Source organism: Entelurus aequoreus, linkage group LG05 (assembly GCF_033978785.1).
Source record: "Entelurus aequoreus isolate RoL-2023_Sb linkage group LG05, RoL_Eaeq_v1.1, whole genome shotgun sequence".
In the NCBI taxonomy this organism is placed as follows: Eukaryota; Metazoa; Chordata; class Actinopteri; order Syngnathiformes; family Syngnathidae; genus Entelurus; species Entelurus aequoreus.
This window is the reverse complement of record NC_084735.1, coordinates 47,813,844-47,840,405: the sequence shown is the minus strand read 5'-3', so window position 1 is coordinate 47,840,405 and position 26,562 is coordinate 47,813,844. Positions and strand designations below refer to the sequence as shown.

General features: G+C 39.8%; 1 protein-coding gene across 8 annotated transcripts in view; it reads right to left on the bottom strand.

Annotated features, from left to right (window-relative positions):
- Window positions 1–26,562, bottom strand: part of ntm (neurotrimin) — a 527,618-nt gene that overhangs the window by 20,074 nt on the left and 480,982 nt on the right. For 7 of the 8 annotated variants that reach the window (XM_062048288.1, XM_062048291.1, XM_062048286.1 and 4 more), the window contains 2 exons: window positions 6,315–6,435; window positions 3,616–3,767 (listed from right to left, as the gene is read on the bottom strand). In XM_062048288.1, the coding sequence (XP_061904272.1) occupies window positions 3,616–3,767; window positions 6,315–6,435 (273 nt within the window). The remainder of the gene's footprint in view (window positions 1–3,615; window positions 3,768–6,314; window positions 6,436–26,562) is intronic. The other variant, XM_062048292.1, reaches the window with a different exon arrangement.

Below are 26,562 nucleotides of genomic sequence, written 5' to 3'. Positions count from 1 at the left end.
GGATTAAGTTCGAACTACATGCTACTTTGTATAAAAAATGGCAACAGGGAGGATGAATGCTCCACAAGAAGAGGATAGAGAAAAAGAAGCAGCTTATTGACTACGGCGCAGACTACAATGGTGGACACCAGCACATTTTTGGGACTTATGCAGATCCCAAATACACAACAGCAGGTAACAAGTTAGGTTACTAAGAAAAGTTGGTTTTGCATAATAGGGTGAAAGAAAACGTTAGATACTGTGTCTCCTTATAGGTGCCATTTTGGGGTCCTTTTACTGTACACTCACCATAGTAATATCCGTATGTTAAAGCAAAGTACGTCTGATAACGGTGGCCGTAATGCTTCGACAATCCATCAAGCAGTGCGGTTTGCTATCTTACCAAAGTCGTATTAAAACATTTTGAGAGATTTTTGATCACTGTGTGTAATGTTCTACATATTCAACAAAACATCATAGTTTTGGTCTTGCTGTCTTACTGGTACTTGCTGGCGCCATTTATTGAATAGACGGCAACCTGCACTCCACACATATCTCTTATGTGTGACTGCCTTTTACTGGTTACACTTATTACACCATGTACCAAATAAAATTGGTTCGAGGTCAGTAAGCACAGGGAATATATGTACAGGCACACCAGGTATTACGGCGCACTGTCGATTTTTGAGAAAATGAAAAAGATTTTAAGTGCGCTTTATTGTCCGAAAAATAGGGTAAAACACAATGATTCATTTTTTGGTCACTGCTCTATATTAATGCTCAAGAAAAAGTAAAGCGGTATTATCTTCTTAGTTCGTTCATGCAAAAAAAGCTTTGAGTGTTCTTTATTGATTGGCTGAGAGGTCCCCATTTTTGCCGAAGAATTGGAAAATTTTAAAACAAAAGTAACTGCACTCAAGAAACTTGATTGCTTTTTTCTGGAAGCGGACATTTAACAAAATAAATATGTTTACTGATTGCACCCTAATTTTATTGGTTGATTGGAGACTTAATCATAATGACGTGATGACACAGCTACCCAAGAACAAGGTAAGTAAAAGTCAGTTTGCAGCCAGAAAGAACTCATCACACAACCAGACGCAATAATGTTTGTTTGTAATTGGGAGCGTCAACAACACAAAAACAAAAAAAGGGCGCTAATTAAAGCTTTAAAGGACATCTCAGCAAGTAAAAATTCTACCACATAAAATTGCAAGCTTTTGGGAACTGGCAGAGAGAAAGTGACCCCGGAACAAATTCATAATTCAACAAGTGCTTTGGTGCAAAGCAGAATACTGAACTATACGTACGTGGACGCATCCTAATGCAGTGGTTCCCAACGACCGGGCCGCACAAGAAATAAATATTAAATAATAATAATCATTTTTTTTGTATTTATTGTTTTTTTTATTATATCAACATAAAAAACACAAGATATTATATATCAATATTGATCACTACAGTCTGCAGGGATACAGTCCGTAAGAACACATGATTGCATTTTTTTATGCCAAAAAAAAATACAATAATTTTATTTTATTTTAAAATACAATCATGTGTGCTTACGGACTGTATCCCTGCAGACTGTATTGATCTACATTGATACAAAAAGGTTGGGGACCACTGTCCTAATGCACACCGCCCCTTATATATTTTGTTCCCCGTCTTGCCACTCCATCATGTTGTAACCACAATTTAAAATGTTTGAAAATAATGTACTCAAGAAAAAGTAGTTACTTTGTTGAAATTCTACTAGTACAAGTGTAAAATGTACCTTTTCCTGCAGGAAAAGAAAAGGTGGCATAAACATTCAAGGAAAGTCAGTGTAGATACTGTATGCTAAGAAATTATATATAAAACAGACTGCATCTCAGCTTTGTTTTATAGGTGACAAAGCACATTATTAGTGTGCTTTGCTGCTTTTTTTTCTGTTATTTTTGTGTGTGGTTTTCTTATGGTTTATTTGTATTTCCAAAATGTGCTGGGAGCCACTGATTTGGGCTGTAAATTGCGACACTTTGGACTATGCTGCTTTTAGAACAAATACATTCTAGTTAAGAAACACTTCTTCTTATTATGAAGAAGTGCTTCTAAAATGACCATATTAATTTGGTGGACATGTGAATAGGTCAGTTTTTGTTGCTTGTAATAAACCACCATTGTAACACTGAAATGAAACACTTAAATTAAAAATAATATAAATATTAACTACATTGTGCAATAATTAATCTCCTTTTGTCTAATTTAATGCAACTACAATTTGTTATATTTTACCATAAAGAGCTATTGAGTAATCTGGCTATCTGAAAACAGGGTTTTGCTATATTTGCATACAGTCGTACCTAGTTCATCGCAGCTAATTGGTTTCAGGCATGACCGCGAAGTTAAGAAATTGCATATTTTAATGATGCACTCCAACAGATTTTTTGAATCATTATTATAGCCCTCTAAACTTGAAATAACACCAATATAGTCAACTTTTCACTCGTTCACCCAAGGTAGTAGCCTTGAGTGTGTTTTGCTGTAGATTACAGTACACACCAGCAATATCCATAGAAGTGTCATTGCTATGGCCGTCGCCCCACCACTACGTGAAAATACTTCATCACATTCTGGGTAATTCCTCTTACATGTGCCGAAATTAAGGGAATGTAGAAACTTGGTCAACTTGACAGTCTGACTTGATTGATTGATTGAAACTTTTATTAAGAGATGGCACAGTACAGTACATATTACGTACAATTGACCACTAAATGTTAACACCTGAATACGTTTTTCAACTTGTTTAAGTCGGGGTCCACGTTAATCAATTCATGGTCAATTAGATAGCTGTGGCCGTTAGTCATTGCGTTTTCCCTCACTGTTGTCATTCCGCATCACTCATGACAAAGGATCACCATTACATCATTACAAATGATGTCAACGATGAAGAGAATAAACAAAAGTTCATCTCAACATATCATTTTTCAGACATGCTGCTAATAGTTGATAGCAGTCTTGTTAGCATTAAGTGGCAGGCTGAGTCCTGCAACAATGGTCGACCATTGTTGTCTTTCAAAAATGCTTGCGTCAAAACATCACCGATGTGGAGATGTGCTAGGCGTCAAATAAAAAGTGCATCAAAAAGTTCCTTTGCGAAAAGTTGGTTCACTTGATTGTTGCAGTAAAGATACAGCAGTGCCAAAATTATTCACCGTGTTGTTAGCATTTTTCATTCTTAAACAGAAGTCATTCTTAGACAGAAGTCCCGCTCGGTGAATATTTTTTTATCTGTCGCCACAACATAATACAAAATAAGACAAATACTGCACTGTAATACTTACAAGACCGTATTTAACACTTAATTTTGGCCAAAAATATGTCAAATTTTAAAGCAAGATGTGGCAAGGGACGACTGTATATTGTTTTTATTGGTTGTGCTGAATAATTTATTTAAGTCTTTAAAAAAACGTATTTAAAGTTGGAAATAATGGTCTAATTTTTTTATGAAGTGCAAATTATATCACATTTATTCACATGTTTTTAGACGTACATTAACAATTTTTTTGTTTTTTTCGTACAGTATAAAAAATAATTTCATGTAATTTACTGATCATAATCCTTAACGTTGAGTATGTATAGCATAAATATACTCACCATACATGAGGAAGCTAGTATTGGAGCTCCCAAGTTTGTTGACAGCAACACAAGAGTAGTTACCGTAGTCTCCATCAGACACATTAAAAAACGTCAGTCTGGATAGTGATCCGGTGTTCACAATTTCCAAACCGTCAAAGCCATTCGAGATTCTGATTAAAAAAAAAAAATGCATAAAGAGTGAACATTCTTAACTAACTTTGAAGCATGTTTAAATAAGCAAACTGATGCAAACAAATATAGTTCTTGTTATCAAGGAAACAATCAACAGTAGCAGTTGTAAGATAAATGTGGATCAGAATAATTTATATATACACAAACATTACACTATTGGAAGGAATTGCTGTATTTTGAAATATTGGTTATAGTTTTGTTTATAGTAAACATTCCATAAGGCGGTGCCATATCCCCATGCTGAGACAGTGAAGTAACAATTATGAATGTTGCTTTACCTAAAAACTTTGTAGCATAAAAGTATTTTAACAACGGAGAAAAAATCCCCGCAAATAATAAGTAAGAATAAAATGTACTAAAAAGCACAAATACAACTACAATAAAAATTAGGACATAATAAAAATGTGAATACACAATTGTATTGAACTATTTTGCATATCCGAAAAATGTATCAAAAAAGTGAATCGAAATGAAATAAATACATGGAATAAAATGTAACAAATATAACAATTTTATATATATATATATATATATATATATATATATATATATATATATATATATATATATATATATATATATATATATATATATATATATATATATATATATAGGCTAATCCAAATGCTGTTTCCCTTGACTAATTTTCTCACCCAGTCGGAAGTGCAATTGCAGATGCTGTGTCTACATTTGCATAAAAAAACGGCTCCCAGACGAACAGCTACCAATTGTAAATCGATTTTCATCTTTCACCTAAAAGAGCCATTCAAATCACATCTCTAACTACAACAATAATGCATGCTGATGTGTCATCCATGTTGCTGCTACTTGATCTTAGCGCTACTTTCGATATTGTCAATCATAACATTCTATTAGCACATATCAAAACATGTATTGGTATGTCAGACTTAGCCTTTTCTTTGTTTACCTCTTATCTTACTGACAGTATGCAGTGCGTCTCCCATAAAAATGTGACCTTGGAGTATTTTAAGGTAGATTGCGGAGTTCCACAGGCCTTTAAATAGGTCTCTTTTTAGACCAGTTGATCTGTCGTCTCTCTTTTATGCTCTGCCCCCATGTCCTGTGTGGAAAGTTTTTTAGGTGGCCACAGATCAGCTTCCATGGAGGAGGCGCTAGCTTTTTCAAGCTCGGACCACTGCTCTATGCGTCAGTTGGTCACGTTTCTGCGCTGCTGATTTGTCTACATACAAGGGATCCCCTGCTGGCCTCACAATGGACTGGATTCTCACGTTATTAACTGTATCCACCCCGCATCCATTGCACCGGTCACACAAGGAGGGGACCCCACATCTGCGGTCCCTTTCAATAATTCTCATTGGTCCCATTGGGTTGAGTTTTTTCTTTCGCTGATGTGGGACCTGATGTTGTTGTGGTTTGTGCAGCCCTTTGAGACATTTGTGATTAAGGGCTTTATAAGTGATCAATGCATTGCGTTAACGAGTTAACACATGTGATTAATAAAAAAACAACAACATTTTATCACATAAGTGAAGATTAATCACATTTGGGTTAAGGCTTGTCCCAGAAGACGCACGCATTGTTACAAGTCTGCGATCACAATGAGAGGCGGCCAATTTTGCTTCAAAACAAAACTTTACATAAAACTGAGGTAACTTGTTGGTGGTATTGCAACGACAAACGTTCTTATCATCGGTGCACATCAAGTTTAAAATACCAACTTAAAGCGAAACTTTTACCAATAGCATGAATGCTACATCTCCAACAAGCAGAGGAGAACGCTACGCGAGCAGTTTACCTGCGTCAGTGTTGTCAACAAAAGTACCACAGTTAAGTTAAACATATGCCTTTGCTAAACGAGCAGCCACCGCATGTACAATACCTCACATCTGTGAAAACCAAGTCCAGCAAGAATATGTCATTCATATCACCACAGCTGATTAGTCATATTATACCTTGGTGAGGCACTATTACGGACACAAACAAGAGCATCAAGTTGCAACTACTGGCTGAGGTAAATTTATTTTGCTTAATAGAGAACATTGGAGAAATGTAAGTAAACACAACGAGCTGGGGTCACATTGTACCAAAAAAGAGCTCAGCATTGTCATCTGAAGTGGTAAACAAGCGTGTTTGTTTAAACAACTAAATAGGAGTAAATGCAGATTTAAATAGGATAGGATAAGATAGACTTGTATTTATCCCACAAGTGCACAATTTTAGGTTGTTTATGAGTGTGTTTACTACATTATTGATTAGTAACTACCATGTTTGTGACATTATTGCAAAGACTTTCAAAATATACACTAAATTCTTACTATACTTACTATTACCAAGTTTTGATCAAATCAATTACCTGCAGTTCAGTAAAACATTTAACAAATGTTTATTTATTTACATCCAAATATTGGGGTATTTTCTTAAGTCATGTTATTTATGCAAGCAAATAAACACCTGTGATCATGAATAGTCACAGTTCAAAAGGGTGATTAATCTGATAAAAAAAAAAAAACAATTACTTGACAGCCCTATACTTAACCCATTACCTTCTGTCATCTTTATACCACTCAAAATCGGCCTCGGGCACTGCATCCGCCTCACACTCCAACACTCCCCTTTGGCCCAGCGTAACACCAGCATCTCTTCCGTCAGACACAGATGGAGCATCTACAAGCAACACAAAGAACGATGAGGTCAACACATATCACCAACATATAACTTTACAATATGATTTCTGCTGTAAAGGTGTATTGATTTATTTTTTTACACTCAAAATCAGCATAAATGCGCTGCTGATTTTGTAAGTTTACTACCTTTTACAAATATATGGACAGTCCAAAATGTTTATGGGAGCTTTACCTTAACAGAGAGAGACAGAACAAAATACCATGAAATAATAATAATAATGATTTGTATTAGATTGGGGTAAATACAGTATGTGTTGTTTTCCTGTTTTTAATGTTCCTTCCTTCCTGTTGAGTTCTCTTATTTTTGTTTCACTTCCTGTTTTGTCTTGAAGTAACTTAACCACTGTTTCTGAGCGCTGTTCTTCACACCTGTACTTAAATAATGATTAGGGGACTCACCTGCCTCTGACCATTAATCAGAAAGCTTAATCTGTCACTGTCGCCTTCCTTGGGTCTTTTGTGGCTAATGTTCATAGTGTGGCTATTGGTCTTTTTGCATATTAAACCGCCTTTTTACCCAAAAGTCACTTCATGTCTCTTCATCCTGGGGTCATGCCAACTACCACAATGCGAGTTCCTGACAAATATGTATTTGATCCCAATGCAAAACATGATTTAGTACCAAAGGTGGGTAGTAACACGTTACATTTACTCCGTTACATCTACTTGAGTAACTTTTGGGATAAATTGTACTTCTAAGAGTATTTTTAATGCAACATACTTTTACTTTTACTTGAGTATATTTATAGAGAAGAAACGCTACTTTTACTCCGCTCCATTTATCTACATTCAGCTCGCTACTCATTTTTATTGATCTGTTAATGCACGCTTTGTTTGTTTTGGTCTGTCAGACAGACCTTCAAAGTAGGATCTATCGCATGCCTGCGTTTCACCAATCACATGCAGTCACTGGTGACGTTTGACCAATCAAACACCAATCAAACAGAGCCAGGCGGTCACATGATTAACAAGCTTAAGCTTACATGAACTCAACGTCAAATTTGAGGAAGCACATGGCGGTAAGTAACGTTAGTAGATATTTTGGCTGTCACCGTAGGCTGATGTTAGCTTCCCTGCTATGAATCACTGTCAAATGTACATCGTGTGGGGACATTTATTAACGCACTGCAGCCTCATAGACACACACACACACACACACACACACACACACACACACACACACACACACACACACACACACACACACACACACACACACACACACACACACACACAAACACACACACACGCAAAGTCGCACACACACACACGTATGCATAGAAACACCAATCAGTGTGTTCCCAGGTGCAGCCCACACCTATCAGTTTATGGTTTGCGTAAAGGCTAACTTTTTATTTTCCTTTGTAATCTCTGCCTACTGAGCCTATGGTGCTGTTAAGTTATTGTGGCTCAATTTGCCTTAATTTGTTTAATGTTAATGTATTATTATTTAATATATATTATTGTTTTAGTTGCTTAAGAGATATTCCTGGCTCTGAATTTGTTCATTGTTATTTTTATGTTTTTGTGCATTATTTATTGCCGTCATCATTAAACGAACAGGTTACTCATCAGTTACTCAGTACTTGAGTAGTTTTTTCACAACATACTTTTTACTTTTACTGAAGTAAATATTTGGGTGACTACTCCTTACTTTTACTTAAATAATAAATCTCTAAAGTAACAGTCCTCTTACTTGAGTACAATTTCTGGCTACTCTACCCACCTCTGTTTAGTACCAGTAAGAAACCATTCTTGGCAAGCACAGAGGTCAGACAATTCTTGCAGTTGGTCACCAGGGTCAACCGAATGATTCCACCTCCATGTTTAACATTAGGGATGGTGTTATATTTAAATTCACAATTTCTCTGTCTCCTAACACGACTCAAGCTGTTACCAAAGACCAATATTTTGGTGTCATCACAGCCCATTTCGATTCTGGATCACATGACATTCTCTCAAGCCTTGTCTGAGGCAACAGGTGTTGATTGTCAAACTTCAGACAGGCCTGTACATGCCTTTTTGAGCATGGGAACATCGAAGGGTGCTGGGGATATCAATCTATCACTGCAGTGTTTCTCAAATAACGCGGCGTGACACATTGGGTTTCAATAACAAATGTAATTTTGTTGACTTCTTTTGAGTAATATTAGCCATCATTTCTGACTATTTTACAGTATTTGAACATATACCGTAGGTCTAAAGTTTTTTAATGATTTTTATAAAATGAAGATATAATTTGTTCTGGCAGTCTCACTGTTTTCATTTGGTGTCCACTGGAACTGACTTGGTCTCTACGCTTGTGGGGTCATAAAAGAAAATAATTAGGAACCAATGCATTACAGCAGAGTCTGTTGTGAATTATATTCGTGTTGACTGCGATTCCAACTCCCTGGAGATAAATAACCAGTTCCTCCCTGGTAATTCTAGGCTTGTGAAAATCGGGGAACATGGAATTTTTCCAACACTTGTTGATGTAATTGAAATCCTTAAAAAATATAATACTTCCATCCATCCATTCATCCATCCATCCATCCATCTTCTTCAGAAGCGGGGATGTCGGGCGGGGCTAACAACAAAGCTAAAGGCGTTGTTGTTAGCGGGGCTAACGCTAAAGGCTAATCCTCAAAGAAGCGCTAATAAGGAGTCTGTTAAAATAGAACTAGCCAATGCCAGGCTGGATAATCCCTGCACACATAGCAATTCTCTTAGAATAATATGCAACTCACATAATGTTTTTTCTGCGTCAGAGGTGGACATGCATTTTACTGAGGTGGCAAACAATCTAAAAATTCCTGTCATATCAATTCCTAGATATTGTCGAAATTATTTAAAGTGCACTACGTATAATAAACGTAACATTATTAATATTGCTACTACGGATACTTTCAACAAAAACTCCTCAAAACAGCTCACTACCTATAATATGGGCTTTTTAAACATAAGATCATTGTCTTCCAAAACGTTATTAGTTAATGAAGTCATTAGAGACAACAATGTTGATGTCGTTGGTCTAGCCGAGACCTGTCTCAAACCAGACGAATTTTTTGCGCTGGGTGAGGCGTCTCCTCCTGGCTATACGGGAACGCATATTGCCCGTCCCATTAAAAGGGGTGGGGGTGTTGCACTAATATACAACAAAAACTTTAGCCTTACCTCGGACCTAAATAATAAATATAACTCATTTGAGGTGCTTACTATGAGGTTTGTCACACCGCTGCCTCTGCACCTGGCTGTCATCTACCGCCCCCCAGGGCCCTATTCGGACTTTATCAATGAATTTTCAGAGTTCGTTGCTGATCTAGTGACGCACGCCGACAACATAATCATAATGGGAGACTTTAACATCCATATGAATACCCCATCGGACCCTCCATGCGTGGCGCTCCAGACTATAATTGATAGCTGTGGTCTTACACATATAATAAATGAACCCACGCATCGCAACGGTAATACGATAGATCTAGTGCTTGTCAGGGGTGTCACCACCTCCAAAGTTACGATACTCCCGTACACTAAAGTAATGTCCGATCATTACCTTATAAAATTCGAAGTTCTGACTCATTGTCAACAAACTAATAATAATAATAATAACTTCTATAGCAGCCGCAACATTAATGCTGCCACAACGACGACTCTTACTGACTTACTGCCTTCGGTAATGGCACCATTCCCAAATTATGTGGGCTTTATTGATAACCTCACTAACAACTTTAACGACGCCCTGCGCGACACCATTGATTGTGTAGCACCGCTAAAGCTAAAAAGGGCCCCAAAAAGGCGTACCCCATGGTTTACAGAAGAAACTAAAGCCCAGAAATTATCATGTAGAAAGGTGGAACGCAAATGGCGTGCGACTAAACTTGAGGTTTTCCATCAAGCATGGAGTGATAGTTTAATAACTTATAAACGCATGCTTACCTCAGCTAAAGCTAAATATTACTCAAATCTCATCTACCTCAACAAAAATGATCCTAAATTTTTGTTTAGTACAGTAGCATCGCTAACCCAACAAGGGACTCCTCCCAGTAGCTCCACCCACTCAGCAGATGACTTTATGAATTTTTTTAATAAGAAAATTGAAGTTATTAGAAAAGAGATTAAAGACAATGCATCTCAGCTACAACTGGGTTCTATTAACACAGATACGACTGTATATAGTTTCTCTCTCTTTGATGAAATAACATTGGAGGAATTGTTAAAATGTGTAAATGGGACAAAACAAACAACATGTTTACTTGACCCAATTCCTGGGAAACTTATCAAGGAGCTTTTTGTATTATTAGGTCCATCAGTGTTAAATATTATAAACTTATCACTTTCCTCTGGCACTGTTGCCCTAGCATTCAAAAAAGTGGTTATTCATCTTCTACTCAAAAGACCTAACCTCGATCCTGACCTCATGGTAAACTACCACCTTCCGTTTATCTCGAAAATCCTCGAAAAAATTGTCGCACAGCAGCTAAATGAACACTTAGCGTCTAACAATCTCTGTGAACCTTTTCAATCCGGTTTCAGGGCAAATCACTCTACGGAGACAGCCCTCGCAAAAATGACTAATGATCTATTGCTAACGATGGATTCTGATGCGTCATCTATGTTGCTGCTTCTTGATCTTAGCGCCACTTTCGATACTGTTGATCATAATATTTTATTAGAGCGTATCAAAACGCGTATTGGGATGTCAGACTTAGCCTTGTCTTGGTGTAACTCTTATCTTACTGACAGGATGCAGTGTGTCTCCCATAACAATGTGACCTCGGACTATGTTAAGGTAACGTGCGGAGTTCCCCAGGGTTCGGTTCTTGGCCCTGCACTCTTTAGTATTTATATGCTGCCGCTAGGTGACATCATACGCAAATACGGTGTTAGCTTTCACTGTTATGCTGATGACACTCAACTCTACATGCCCCTAAAGCTGACCAACACGCCGGATTGTAGTCAGCTGGAGGCGTGTCTTAATGAAATTAAACAATGGATGTCCGCTAACTTTTTGCAACTCAACGCTAAGAAAACGGAAATGCTGATTATCGGTCCTGCTCAACACCGACATCTATTTAATAATACCACCTTAACATTTGACAACCAAACAATTAAACAAGGCGACTCGGTAAAGAATCTGGGTATTATCTTCGACCCAACTCTCTCGTTTGAGTCGCACATTAAAAGTGTTACTAAAACGGCCTTCTTTCATCTCCGTAATATCGCTAAAATGCGTTCCATTTTGTCCACAAATGATGCTGAGATCATTATCCATGCGTTCGTTACATCTCGTCTCGATTACTGTAACGTTTTATTTTCGGGCCTCCCTATGTCTAGCATTAAAAGATTACAGTTGGTACAAAATGCGGCTGCTAGACTTTTGACAAAAACAAGAAAGTTTGATCATATTACGCCTATACTGGCTCACTTGCACTGGCTTCCTGTGCACCTAAGATGCGACTTTAAGGTTTTACTACTTACGTATAAAATACTACACGGTCAAGCTCCTGCCTATCTTGCCGATTGTATTGTACCATATGTCCCGGCAAGAAATCTGCGTTCAAAGAACTCCGGCTTATTAGTGATTCCCAGAGCCCAAAAAAAGTCTGCGGGCTATAGAGCGTTTTCTATTCGGGCTCCAATATTATGGAATGCCCTCCCGGTAAAAGTTAGAGATGCTACCTCAGTAGAAGCATTTAAGTCTCATCTTAAAACTCATTTGTATACTCTAGCCTTTAAATAGACTCCCTTTTTAGACCAGTTGATCTGCCGTTTCTTTTCTTTTCTTTTCTACTCTGCTCCCAACCCGGGGTGGACCGCTAGCCTGTTCATCGGATGGGGACATCTCTACGCTGCTGACCCGTCTCCGCTCGGGATGGTTCCTGCTGGCCCCACCATGGACTGGACTTTCGCTGATGTGTTGGACTTTCACAATATTATGTCAGACCCACTCGACATCCATTGCTTTCGGTCTCCCCTAGAGGGGGGCGGGGGGGGTTACCCACATATGCGGTCCTCTCCAAGGTTTCTCATAGTCATTCACATTGACGTCCCACTGGGGTGAGTTTTCCTTGCCCGTATGTGGGCTCTGTACCGAGGATGTCGTTGTGGCTTGTACAGCCCTTTGAGACACCTGTGATTTAGGGCTATATTAATAAACATTGATTGATTGATTGATTGATTCTAGCTGCAAATGTCTGGTTTTTGGTGCAATATCTACATAGGTGTATAGAGGCCCATTTCCAGCAACTATCACTCCAGTGTTCTAATGGTACAATGTGTTTGCTCATTGGCTCAGAAGGCTAATTGATGATTAGAAAACCCTTGTGCAATCAGTATATCCATCCATCCATTTTCTACCGCTTGTCCCTTTCCGGCTCGCGGGGGGTCCTGGAGCCTATATACTGTATATACAGTATAATGATAAATGGGTTATACTTGTATAGCGCTTTTCTACCTTCAAGGTACTCAAAGCGCTTTGACAGTATTTCCACATTCACCCATTCACACACACATTCACACACTGATGGCGGGAGCTGCCATGCAAGGCGCTAACCAGCAGCCATCAGGAGCAAGGGTGAAGTGTCTTGCCCAAGGACACAACGGACGTGACTAGGATGGTAGAAGGTGGGGATTGAACCCCAGTAACCAGCAACACTCCGATTGCTGGCACAGCCACTCTACCAACTTCGCCACGCCGTCCCGTATATGCATTTATATAGTATTTAACTTTTGCCATGTACAAACCATAGCTAATGAACCAATGATTAGTTTGAAATCAATATCAAACATATCAATAAAAAAAATTGTCATCTGTGTATGGATTTTTTGTGAAACATATTATATACATTTTGAGAGAAAAATATTATTCAAAATTGTTATGGCTTCAGCCCACACAATGACCCAATGGTGCTCCTTCTGTACTGGTATCTAATTTGCATATATATATGTAATTAAACGACCAAATGTTGACAATGAAGTGCTTTATAACAGTTGTAACACAACTATACATGTCTGTAAACATATTGATCAGTTTGAAATGCTGGCAGACTTTGATGGGTGTCAAACATGTAAGACTTGTGGAATCAAACCCATTCCTATCAACATTTAATTTCATTTACATATGAACCTTTTTTATGAAGGCTTAAAACAGCTTGATGTCACACTGCACTAAAAAAAATCCCAATTGATTAGCAATAACATCATCATCATCATCAGCAGCAGCAGCAGCAGCCGTTGTCAGTCCACTGCTGGACGAAAGCCTCAGCATGTTTCTGCCATAGTGAACGATCTCTCTTGGCGTACTCTTCATGCTGGTTATTAGCCTACACCTTCCACGCTGGCTTGGTGCGGGTTGGAAGGGGTATTTTATATCAGAGATCCTTCTCCTAGACTAATTGCCTTACTGGGCTGTTGAACTTAGTCTGTCCTGTTGGTTGTCCGTGCCCCAATTACCCAGGGACCCGCTCAGCTTTATGGCGCTGACCGCCCGCCAGTCACAAGAGAAGGTGCAAATGGTTCTTTGTGTGCATTTTATAGACGTTAGTTGGGACTCACTTACCCCACACACAACCTCCCATCTCATGCCTGGATGTAGTTTAACGTCATACCCAGGACATTAGCAATAACAGGAGCCCTGTTATTAAAAGATTGAATCAAAAGAGTTTTAGCCTAGAACTTAGTGAATATGGGATTCATGGCTGTTTGAAAGTAGCCGGATCTTGAGGAGCCATTCCTTTAAAAGAGTCATTAAATAGGTTCGTATTAGAGATGTCCGATAATATCGGCCTGCCGATATTATCGGCCGATAAATGCTTTAAAATGTAATAACCAAAATTATCGGTATCGTTTTTTTATTATCGGTATCGTTTTTGTTGTTGTTTCTTTTTGTTTTTTTTAATTGAATCAACATAAAAAACTCAACATACACTTACAATCAGTGCACCAACCCAAAAAACCTCCCTCCCCCATTTACACTCATTCACACTCATTCACACAAAAGGGTTGTTTCTTTCTGTTATTAATATTCTGGTTCCTACATTATATATCAATATATATCAGGGGTGGGCAATTAATTTTTACCGGGGGCCGCATGAGCTACCCGAGCACTGCTAGAGGGCCACATCGACAATATTTCAATTAAATTTTGCTCAATATTATTTTTGATCATCATCGGCAGTCACTCGTAGTCGAGTATGACTGTCCTCAGAATGGATGGATTCCCATTCGGGAGGACGCCTGCGCGTGACGTCTTTTAGCGTGGGGAGACTGATGTGCCTGCAGCCACCACACGGTCCTTGGCAGAGAGGGGCCTTGATCCAGTGGCATGGATCCATGACGACTGGAGACCACTCTCTGTTGCAGCCTTCATCCACCTTCAGTGCCATTGTGACATGCAGTGTCATCCTCCGCCACTTCCACCGTTGAGGTCTTTGAAATGCTATTCAACCCATAGCTGGGACCCTGACAGGTACTACCACCCCGGGTCAGAGTGGACCTGGGAGCAATGATGACTGAGGGGTAACTCCACCTTCCCCAAAACTCCAGAACTCCCGAACTGAAGCCTCATCACCGGATGCAGTTTTGAGTCATACCCAGGACAATTATTTTTGATATATACCGTAAGATAAATAATAATAATAATAATAATAGTAATACTTCAACATAGTGTGTGTAACAGCATTCCATGACTAATATAAATAAATTAACATTAATAATAAATGACAGTAAAATAAGCACACGTATGACTGAGGAGTCATAGTGTAACTTTGTGTGGTGTTTGAGTTGTCCGACTTTTTGTGTGGCCATAAACGCACCAGTGGTTTAGTGCTATGTGTGTTGGTGACAGATGACAAGTTGGTTTTGGCCTGGTTTGTACGGCAGAAAATGACTAGTTTTTCGAGATAGAATTGTTTTACTCATGTTTTTGGTGTGGTTATGTCCGAATATAAACAGTTTTGTTCAATAAAGTGATCGCTATAATTCCTGTCCTCGAAGCATCGCGATAGACGTTACAATAATTGAACGGTGTTCAATTGAACGGTGTTGACGAACACCATTGGGGCCGCTTGTTGTCACTGTCACTCAAAGTTGCATTGCAAAATTCCATAGAATAAATATGTTTATTTTGTTTAGAATTCAGATGGGATTTGATTTGGTGCGCGGCATATACTTGCTGCGCGCAGCGGAGGCTTGAGCAGTGCGCAATTGCGCAGGCACGCACCTTAGGTGAGGGGACGTTGCTTTGCAGTTCATGTGTTGTTGAAAACACGGCATTCCTCATCAACTTTTGTCTTTTTGGCGTCTCGGGTGTAAACCGTGCATCACTTGTCGCTGCATGTGCACCTTCACTCGCAGGTTACACACGGACACACGCCCATAAATAATACTTTTCAAAATAAAAGCAGCACAGTTGTATTGCGCGCAGGACATAGATGTTTTTTCAACTTTATTTTGTAATTGCAGTTGTTCACATTCACTCACAATCACGCACACGCATACGTCCACACGGAAGTAATACAAATAACGATTTTCAAAACAAAAGCAGCACCGTTGTATTGCACACTCGACATAGATACTTTTTTAAATTTATTTTGTAATTTATAATTGGCCTCACGCGGGCCGGACAGGGACGCACAAAGGGCCGGATGCGGCCCGCGGGCCGCAGAATGCCCAGGTCTGATATATATCAATACAGTCTGCAAGGGATACAGTCCGTAAGCACAAATTATTATGCATGCTGCTGGTCCACTAATAGTACTAACCTTTAACAGTTAATTTGACTCATTTTCATTAATTACTAGTTTCTATGTAACTGTTTTTATATTGTTTTACTTTCTTTTTCATTAAAGAAAATGTTTTGAATCTATTTATCTTATTTTTTTTATTTTTTTTTTTTTTTAAAGGACCTTATCTTCACCATACCTGGTTGTCCAAATTAGGCATAATAATGTGTTAATTCCACGACTGTATATATCGGTATCGGTTGATATCAGTATCGGTAATTAGAGTTGGACAATATCGGAATATCGGATATCGGCAAAAAGCCATTAGCGGACATCCCTAGTTCATATATATTTATTGATTTATTTTCTTAAGTAACTTTATTTTTATTTTTATCAAGCAATCAATCACTTGAGGCTGTAATACGATAAAAGTTTGGCCAATAAATACAAATGTAAACATTACATCAATATAGACATAATTGGTGAGAATTATTTTATTAAATATTGCTAATAATCGTATTTGGCGTTTGTTTTTGTTGTAAATATTCCACAAGATGGTGCCATTTCCCCATTCTTTGCCTTGCTTGTCATAACCCCTGTGGGTTGCTCGGAAGTGTCTCTAAATGCGATGTTTCCCTTGACTTTTGTTCATTTTGTTTTATTTTGCAGTTGCTAAAATATCTCTGTAATTTTGAATACAGCTTCTAAAAGGCTCCTGTAATTTCAGTTGCTTATTAAACTCCTCCCCTAAGTTAACTGCCAGCGCATGAGTGCATGTGCATGAGTGCATGCGCATCATAGCTTTCACATGAATAGAGCCTTCTGAGACGACTTACTCTGTGATGTCATTGCTCCTTCGATAGAAAGCCAAAAAAGCTTTTGATTCTGATTTTGATTCTCATTCCAGTGGTGTGCTGTCAGGGCCAGCAAGGCCTTCTCTGCTGGCCTAACATAACCAGAAATCATGATCATAATTAAAGATACAATCATTTTTTGTTTTATTTTCCCTAAATATCTCAAATTATTCATATTCTCTTCATGTCATATTATGATCCTTCCAGTGCTGTTGTTTTTAGTTTTAGTTTGTATCCAATCAGAATTCAGCTCGCTTATGTTGCCATGCTGTACCAAATCTGCCAGATGCCTTCAGGATCAACAATGCGGGCGTCTGTGCGCTGTAGGTGAACGGGGACATACAGTTGATAGACAGTTGCGCTAGCCAATCAGATCACGAGTTGTTGTCAGCAAGGCCTTCTAGATGACCTCACGTTGAACGTGACAATTACGCGTCCTGTGATTGGATACTCATCAGGACCGTTAGCGGATGAATTTGGGAACACATAGAGTTGAGAGACAGTTGCGATAGCCAATCAGATCTCAAGTTGTTGACATTAGCTGTTCTGTTACAACTAAAAGTTGTAAACTCTTGTTTTTAAAGTGTGTCATGCTTGTCATTTAATCAACATTGTTACATGTGTATTTGTCGCCATCATGTAGTCAGGGCAGTTACTATATATTTGAGAAGTGCGTGATTTGAATCAAACTTTATTGACGTACGGAAGTTGCATAAGCCAAGCAGAGAAATGTACGGTATATATTTTAATTACTGATGTGTAGAAAATAACCTGTTTTGTATACTGTTGATGTGATTCAATGCTCAGTAGGGTGTAAATGTGTTCCTGTATAGTATTTCTCCAGCAATGATCATGTGGTGACATCAATTATGGTATTTTGAGAGGTAATCATTGAAGTCGGAGATCACTGAAGGCCTAGGTGGGAAACGCACGGCCCGCCACTGTCTCGTTCTGATTCTGAAATGGCAGCGTGGGCAATTTGCATATGCATGTTCTCAACGTTAACTTGAAAGAGCCGTTCAAAAGACCCGACTTGCTCGAAAACGTCACATTTTTAGTCACTCATGTCATGAGTCAATAGTAGTATATTGAGTATAAGTTATGGGAAATCAGAAATCGACAATTTCTGTTATGTATCCATCCATCCATTTTCTACCGCTTATTCCCTTCGGCTGGAGCCTATCTCAGCTACAATCGGCCGGAAGGCGGAGTACACCCTGGACAAGTCGCCACCTCATCACAGGGCCAACACAGATAGACAGACAACATTCACACTCCCATTCACACACTAGGGCCAATTTAGTGTTGCCAATCAACCTATCCCCAGGTGCTAATTTTTGGAAGTGGGAGGAAGGAAGGAGGGAACCCTGCCTGGAGGGAACCCACGCAGTCACGGGGAGAACATGCAAACTCCACACATAAAGATCCCGAGCCCGGGATTGAACTCAGGACTACTCAGGACCTTCGTATTGTGAGGCAGACGCACTAACCCCTCTTCCACCGTGCTGCCCTTCTGTTATGTAACCTCACAAATGTCAAACTTGTCCTCTGTACAAGACAAGGAATAAAAGCCATGTCGACATGGGGGCGGTGCTCTTGCAGGTGGGGCTGGAAAGTGAAGCAGTGGTGCTCTACTTCAGCTGCAACTTAAATAAGCGTAAGCGGCGCTACTATGTGACGAACTGCCGGCAGTTGTACTTGGCCACACACCACGTCACATATCACTCGTGTGTCCTTTACCATCAGAACGGATGACACTGCGCGGCAGTGTTTGTCGCCCAGGGAACCAGAAAGCCAAGTGGCGCAATCGCTGTAGAATGTAATCCTTTCATTTCAGAGTGGTTCATCGAGCCTGAGCTTAGCACGCCAACACTGATGCCCATTCTTGGTGCCCGTGTGCTGTGGATGGTTCCAGTTTCTGTAACCGGCGGAATGCCAAGGAGAGGGAGCTGCCTGGAGACGAGACTGCTGGTGTTTTCTCATCCCTACTCCAACCACTCAACCCCTCTATTGTGTTGTCTCTCTCAATCTACACTGCATCGCTAAACTCTGTCTATCTCAACTCAACCTGTCAAGCCAGATAGCTTACCCAAACAGTCTGTGAAAAATAGCTACAGAAAAGACTCGACTACAATACAGGAACAACTATTATACATCCAATAGATGATATTTGTCCATTACCTGACCGCTTCTATGTTAGCTACCTCTCTTTGTTTATAATGTATATTTTTGGCTGGATTTACTCTCTATTTTATGCTACAGCTGTTACATATACTGTAATATTGTACAAACCCCGTTTCCATATGAGTTGGGAAATTGTGTTAGATGTAAATATAAACGGAATACAATGATTTGCAAATCCTTTTCAACCCATATTCAATTGAATGCACTACAAAGACAAGATATTTGATGTTCAAACTCATAAACTTTATATTTTTTTGGCAAATAATAATTAACTTAGAATTTCATGGCTGCAACACGTGCCAAAGTAGTTGGGAAAGGGCATGTTCACCACTGTGTTACATGGCCTTTCCTTTTAACAACACTCAGTAAACGTTTGGGAACTGAGGAGACACATTTTTTAAGCTTCTCAGGTGGAATTCTTTCCCATTCTTGTTTGATGTACAGCTTAAGTTGTTCAACAGTCCGGGGGTCTCCATTGTGGTATTTTAGGCTTCATAATGCGCCACACATTTTCAATGGGAGACAGGTCTGGACTACAGGCAGGCCAGTCTAGTACCTGTTGTGATCAGATGTTATTACAGGTATGACCGCTAGGGGGCAGTACTGGTTAGTATGCTGCTTACCGTACCACATAAAGTGGTAGAACAAGAATGCATAAAAAGACACATGTATGTTGTTGAGAACATGGAGCATTAAAAGTTAAGTCACTTGCTATCAACAGCCTCATCCTTCAAACACGAACATGACATGGTACCAGGAGTAAACTCGACTTGACGACATGGATTTAAAATCACCGGAGAGTTTGAAACTAACGGGGAATGTCGACGAGAACTGGCGCACCTTCAAACAGCAGTTTCACCTGTACATTGCGGCTATGGGACACGAGACAAAGCCGGAGGCGAGAAAGGTAGCGCTGCTGCTAACAATAGCAGGGCCACAGGCCATAGAAGTATTTAACACGTTTGTGTTTGACACTCCTGACGATAATGGAAAGTTGGATGTAGTGCTTAGCAAATTTGACGCTCACTGTTCTCCGAAGAAGAACGAGACGTACGAAAGGTACGTGTTTCGGTCTCGTACGCAGCGGCAGCATGAGCCATTTGATAGCTTCCTGACGGACTTGCGGCTAAAGGCGCAGTCCTGCAACTTCGCGACGCTGAAGGACTCCATGATCCGGGACCAGATAGTCTTCGGCGTGGAGGATAAAAAGGTCAGAGAGAGGCTACTACGAGAGATGGAGTTGACGCTGGCGGGAGCCATTAAGATCTGCCAGGCGAGTGAGCTGTCCCAAAAGCACGTGAGGACGTTCAGCGAGATGTCTGCAGTCGCCTCGGCGCAGAGCGACAACGCGGCAGCGGTAGGAGCAGTGTCGTACCAGCGGAGACAGCGCACACAGACCCGGCCTGCACGGCAGTCGGAGGACGTGATGATAAGCTGCAAGCGCTGCGGCACAAAGCACAAGCCCCGACAATGTCCAGCGTTTGGTAAGCAATGCTCAAGTTGCCAAGGCAAGAATCATTTTGCTAAACAGTGCTTCTCCAAATGGAAAGAGGGGAAGAAAGGAAAAACTGTAAACATAGTAGATGAGCCTGATCTCAGTGACACGTTCTTTGTTGGCATGGTAAATTTGGAAAGTGAACAAATAAGTAAACCAGACAATGTAAATGACGTCACTGGAGAAGATAAATGGATAGCTCCTCTAATGATAAATGGGACTGTAGTCACCATGAGATTGGACACGGGTGCAAAAGCAAATCTAATAAGCATGTGTGATGTAAAGGCAATGAAAAACAAGCCACAAATAAAAAGAAAAGAATCTGGACTTAAAGACTACAATGGACAACCAATTAAATGTTTGGGCACATGCAGGCTGAGTGTCACAGTTAAAGGAAAAGTGCACCACCTATGCTTCTTTGTTGTGAATGAGGGACGTGAATCACTTCTGGGTGACAGAGCCTGTGAAGAACTAGCACTTGTGAAAAGAGTGTATAGCATTATCCCAAAAAATGACTCTATGGAAACAATTGTTCAGAACTTTTCAGATGTTTTCAAGGGTTTTGGTGTTTTGCCCTTCACATATAAAATACAATTGAAAGAAGATGCCCAACCAGTTGTGCATGCAGCACGCAGAGTTCCAGCCCCACTGAAAGACAGCCTAAAGAAGGAACTCGACAGAATGATCATGCTGGGGGTGATCAAAAAGGTTAATGAGCCTACAGACTGGGTCAACTCAATGGTCATCACAAAGAAAAAGAATGGTGAGTTGAGAATATGTATGGACCCTAAAGATCTAAATGAGAGCATTAAGCGTGAACATTATCAAATACCTACACGTGAAGAGATCATCAGTGAAATGTCAGGTGCCAGCTACTTCACAAAGCTTGACGCCTCACAAGGTTTCTGGCAGCTGAAACTGAGTGAAAGCAGCACAATGTACTGTACCTTTAATACGCCCTTTGGCAGACACTGTTTTCTCAGACTGCCTTTTGGAATAAAGTCAGCACCTGAAATATTTCACAGAGCGATGGAGCAGATCATCGAGGGCTTGGATGGAGTTCGAGTCTACATTGATGACATCATCATATGGGGATCCACAGCCCAAGAGCACAATGAGAGACTAAGCAGAGTTATGGAACGCATAAAAAAGTATGGACTAAAACTAAACAAAAGTAAATGTGAGTTTGGTGTTCAGGAGATCCTTTTCCTTGGAGACAAGCTGTCTGCACGTGGTGTCCAACCAGATCAAGAAAAAATATGTGCAATACAGAACATGCCAAGGCCCACAGACAAAACCGGTGTGCTACGCATCATGGGGATGGTCAATTTTATAGGTAAATTCATTCCCAATTTGACAGCAAAGACATCTTGCATACGAGAGCTTCTGCACAAGGACTGTGATTTTAAATGGACAGTGAAACATGAGCATGAGTGGCAAAAACTCAAGAACACACTGACTACAGCACCTGTGTTGTCATTTTATGACCACACAAAGAGGATAAAAGTGTCAACCGATGCTTCCAAAGATGGTATTGGTGCCGTTCTACTCCAGGCTGAGGGTGAGCACTGGAAACCGGTAGCCTATGCATCTCGGGCTATGACAAAATCGGAATGTCGGTACGCTCAGATCGAAAAAGAATGTTTGGGACTGGCATATGGTTTGGAGCGGTTTCATAGCTATGTGTACGGCCTGCCGTCCTTCACAGTTGAAACTGATCACCGACCGCTGGTTGCCATCATCAAAAAGAATCTGAATGAAATGTCACCGCGGATTCAACGGTTGATGATGAAAATGCAAAGGTATGATTTTGAACTGATATATACTCCAGGTAAACACCTAATCCTTGCTGATGCCCCATCCAGAGCAACTACAGGCGACAGTGTGAGTGCAACAGATGAGGACATACAGTGTCATGTGAACATGGTGTCTGCTACACTGCCTGTGTCAGACACAAAGGCAAGACAAATCGCTGAGGCTACAGCAACGGATGCTGAGTTACAACATGTCATGAGGAACATGGATGAGGGATGGCCGGCTGGCTCATGTCCACTATTTTATCACGTCAGAGGTGAGCTCAGTACTGTGGATGGACTGCTGTTGAAAAAAGGCAGAATTGTTATTCCACAGGCTTTGAGAATGGACATTTTGCACAGGATACATGAAGGCCATCTCGGCATTGAAAAATGCAAAAGGAGGGCGAGAGAGTCGGTTTTCTGGCCCGGACTGAATAAAGACATTGAAACACTCATAAATAAATGTGAAACATGCCAGAAACACAGGAACAAGCAGAGCAAAGAGCCTATGGTGGTTGCTGAGGTGCCAACCGCACCATGGCACAAAGTAGGAATGGACTTGTTTCATCTCAGAGGTAAAGACTATTTAGTGGTAGTAGATTACTACTCAAACTTCCCTGAAATGGCGCTACTAGCAGGCTTAACGTCAACTTGTGTAATAACACATGCTAAATCTATATTCGCCAGGCATGGCATTCCACACACTGTAGTGAGCGACAACGGCCCATGCTTCAGCAGCAAAGAATGGCAGAAGTTTGCGGTGCAATATGATTTCCAGCATGTGACGTCAAGCCCACATTATGCACAATCAAACGGGCAAGCGGAAAAAGGAGTTCACATTCTAAAGCAACTCCTAAAGAAAGCAGCTGACAGTGACTCGGATCCGTATCTGGCTTTATTGAGCTACAGAGCATCACCTCTTCAGTGCGGACTATCACCAGCTGAACTGCTGATGAAGAGGAAGCTACGAACAACCTTGCCGAGTCATTCAAACAATATAATAAAGCAAAAGAATCCCTCAAAGATTGAACATAAGCTACGACAACAGAAGATGATGCAAAAGTCATTTTATGACAAAACAACCAAGCGTCTTCCTCCACTGACTACCAACAACACAGTCAGGATTGAGGATACTGATGGATGGAGTACAAAAGCAACAGTCCTGCAAGAAGTTGCTCCAAGATCGTACACGGTGAGAACTGATGATGGACAAATCCTCAGACGCAATCGTCGCAGTCTGTTGAAGACTCCTCAAGGGACTGTTGGTGAGCTCAGTGTAACTTGTGGTGAATCTCAGGTAATACCCACACCTGTTATGGACTGTAACGCTGACTGTAACACACCTACTCCAAATGAACCTGAGTTAAGAAGGTCCACAAGAGAAATCAAAAGACCTGATAGACTGAACTTGTAAACAAAGAAAAGTCAATATGCATGTTAAATATGTTGAACAAAATGTATATTGATTGTTGTGAAAGTGTTATAAATAGTATTGGCTTAGATTTGAGATAGCCTATGCAATTTGAAATTGTTCATACTGCACATATGTGTCAGAGTTAGACTAAATGAGAATTTGTTAAAATAACTGACCCAGCTAATGTGATTAGTTAGGTCAATACATTTTGTCTTAGAAAAAGGGGGATGTTGTGATCAGATGTTATTACAGGTATGACCGCTAGGGGGCAGTACTGGTTAGTATGCTGCTTACCGTACCACATAAAGTGGTAGAACAAGAATGCATAAAAAGACACATGTATGTTGTTGAGAACATGGAGCATTAAAAGTTAAGTCACTTGCTATCAACAGCCTCATCCTTCAAACACGAACATGACAGTACCCGCACTCTTTTACTATGAAGCCACGTTGATGTAACACGTGGCTTGGCATTGTCTTGCTGAAATAAGCAGGGGCGTCCATGGTAACGTTGCTTGGAAGGCAACATACAGTATGTTGCTCCAAAACCTGTATGTACCTTTCAGCATTAATGGCGCCTTCACATATGTGTAAGTTGCCCATGTCTTGGGCACTAATACACCCCCATACCATTCCAGATGCTGGCTTTTCAACTTTGCGCCTATAACAATCCGAATGGTTCTTTTCCTCTTTGGTCCAGAGGACACGACGTCCACAGTTTCCAAAAACAACTTGAAATGTGGACTCGTCAGACCACAGAACACTTTTCCACTTTGTATCAGTCCATCTTAGATGAGCTCAGGCCCAGCAAAGCCGACTGCGTTTCTGGGTGTTGTTGATAAACATTTTTCACCTTGCATAGGAGAGTTTTAACTTGCACTAACAGATGTAGCGACCAACTGTAGTTACTGACAGTGGGATTCTGAAGTGTTCCTGAGCCCATGTGGTGATATCCTTTACACACTGATGTCGCTTGTTGAGGCAGTACAGCCTGAGGGATCGAAGGTCACCGGCTTAGCTGCTTACGTGCAGTGATTTCTCCAGATTCTCTGAACCCTTTGATGATATTACGGACCGTAGATGATGAAATCCCTAAATTCCTTACAATAGCTGGTGGAGAAAGGTTTTTCTTAAACTGTTCAACAATTTGCTCACGCATTTGTTGACAAAGTGGTGACCCTCGCTCCATCCTTGTTTGTGAATGACTGAGCATTTCATGGAATCTACTTTTATACCCAATCATGGCACCGACATGTTCCCAATTTGCCTGTTCACCTGTGGGATGTTCCAAATAAGTGTTTGATGAGCATTCCTCAACTTTATCAGTATTTATTGCCACCTTTCCCAACTTCTTTGTCACGTGTTGCTGGCATCAAATTCTAAAGTTAATGATTATTTGCAAAAAAAAAAAAGTTTATCAGTTTGAACATCAAATATGTTGTCTTTGTAGCATATTCAACTGAATATGGGTTGAAAATGATTTGCAAATCATTGTATTCCGTTTATATTTACATCTAACACAATTTCCCAACTCATATGGAAACGGGGTTTGTACAATGGTAATTGTTATATATTGTATAAATTATATAAAAATATAATATAATATAATATATCGGCATATATCATATACTGTATATATCCGTCCATCCATTTACTACTGCTTGTCCCTTTTGGGGTCGCTGGGAGTGCTGGAGCCTATCTCAGCTGCATTCGGGCGGAAGGCAGGGCACACCCTGGACAAGTCGCTACCTCATCACAGGGCCAACACAGATAGACAGATAACATTCACACTCACATTCACACACTGTTGCCAATCAACCTATTCCCAGGTGCATGTCTTTATATATATATATATATATATATATATATATATATATATATATATATATATATATATATATAATATGTAAATATTACATATATATTATATTTTATATTGCTACTACTGTACATTTTTAGTCTACTTTATACCTGCAATATCATTTCCATTCATACCCTTTTCCATTCTTTGTAACTGAGCTACTGTGTGGAACAATTTCCCTTGTGGATCATTAAAGTTTGTCTAAGTCTAAGTCAATAAAAAAAAACTATACCGAATAATGACAAATACAATTTACTGTTTTGTGCTTAGTCATCTGGTCATATGGTTTCAAAATAATTAGGGCTGTTTCAATCAAAGTTTTATCCTGCCGATTCCGATCATCCATGAGTGAGAACGGCCGATACCGGTCACATGTAATTTATTTATGGTGAGAGCTATTGACTGTATAACACTGTTTACACGATATTCACACTACTTCCTTAATCTCTTTTATTACATAAAATTGTTTCAGCAAAACAAAGTCAATAGTACAGGATAACTAAATAAAATAAAACAAACCCTATTTACTACTCATTCAAATTGTTAGTTTTTTTTCCTTGGACTTATTCCTGGAGTTTGTAAACAATAACAAACATGATATAAACATTTAAAAAAATCGTTCTAATCACTCTAGTATAACTTGGTATCAACACCATCGAATCATGGATAGATCTTTGTACACCTGGCCGCTACACACCAACACATTATGAAATTAATGTGAAAAAAAGTGATAATGGGATAATACTTAATAATGATACTTCGGGCAGTAAAAATTGAGTTTAGTTGCCACAACGGAG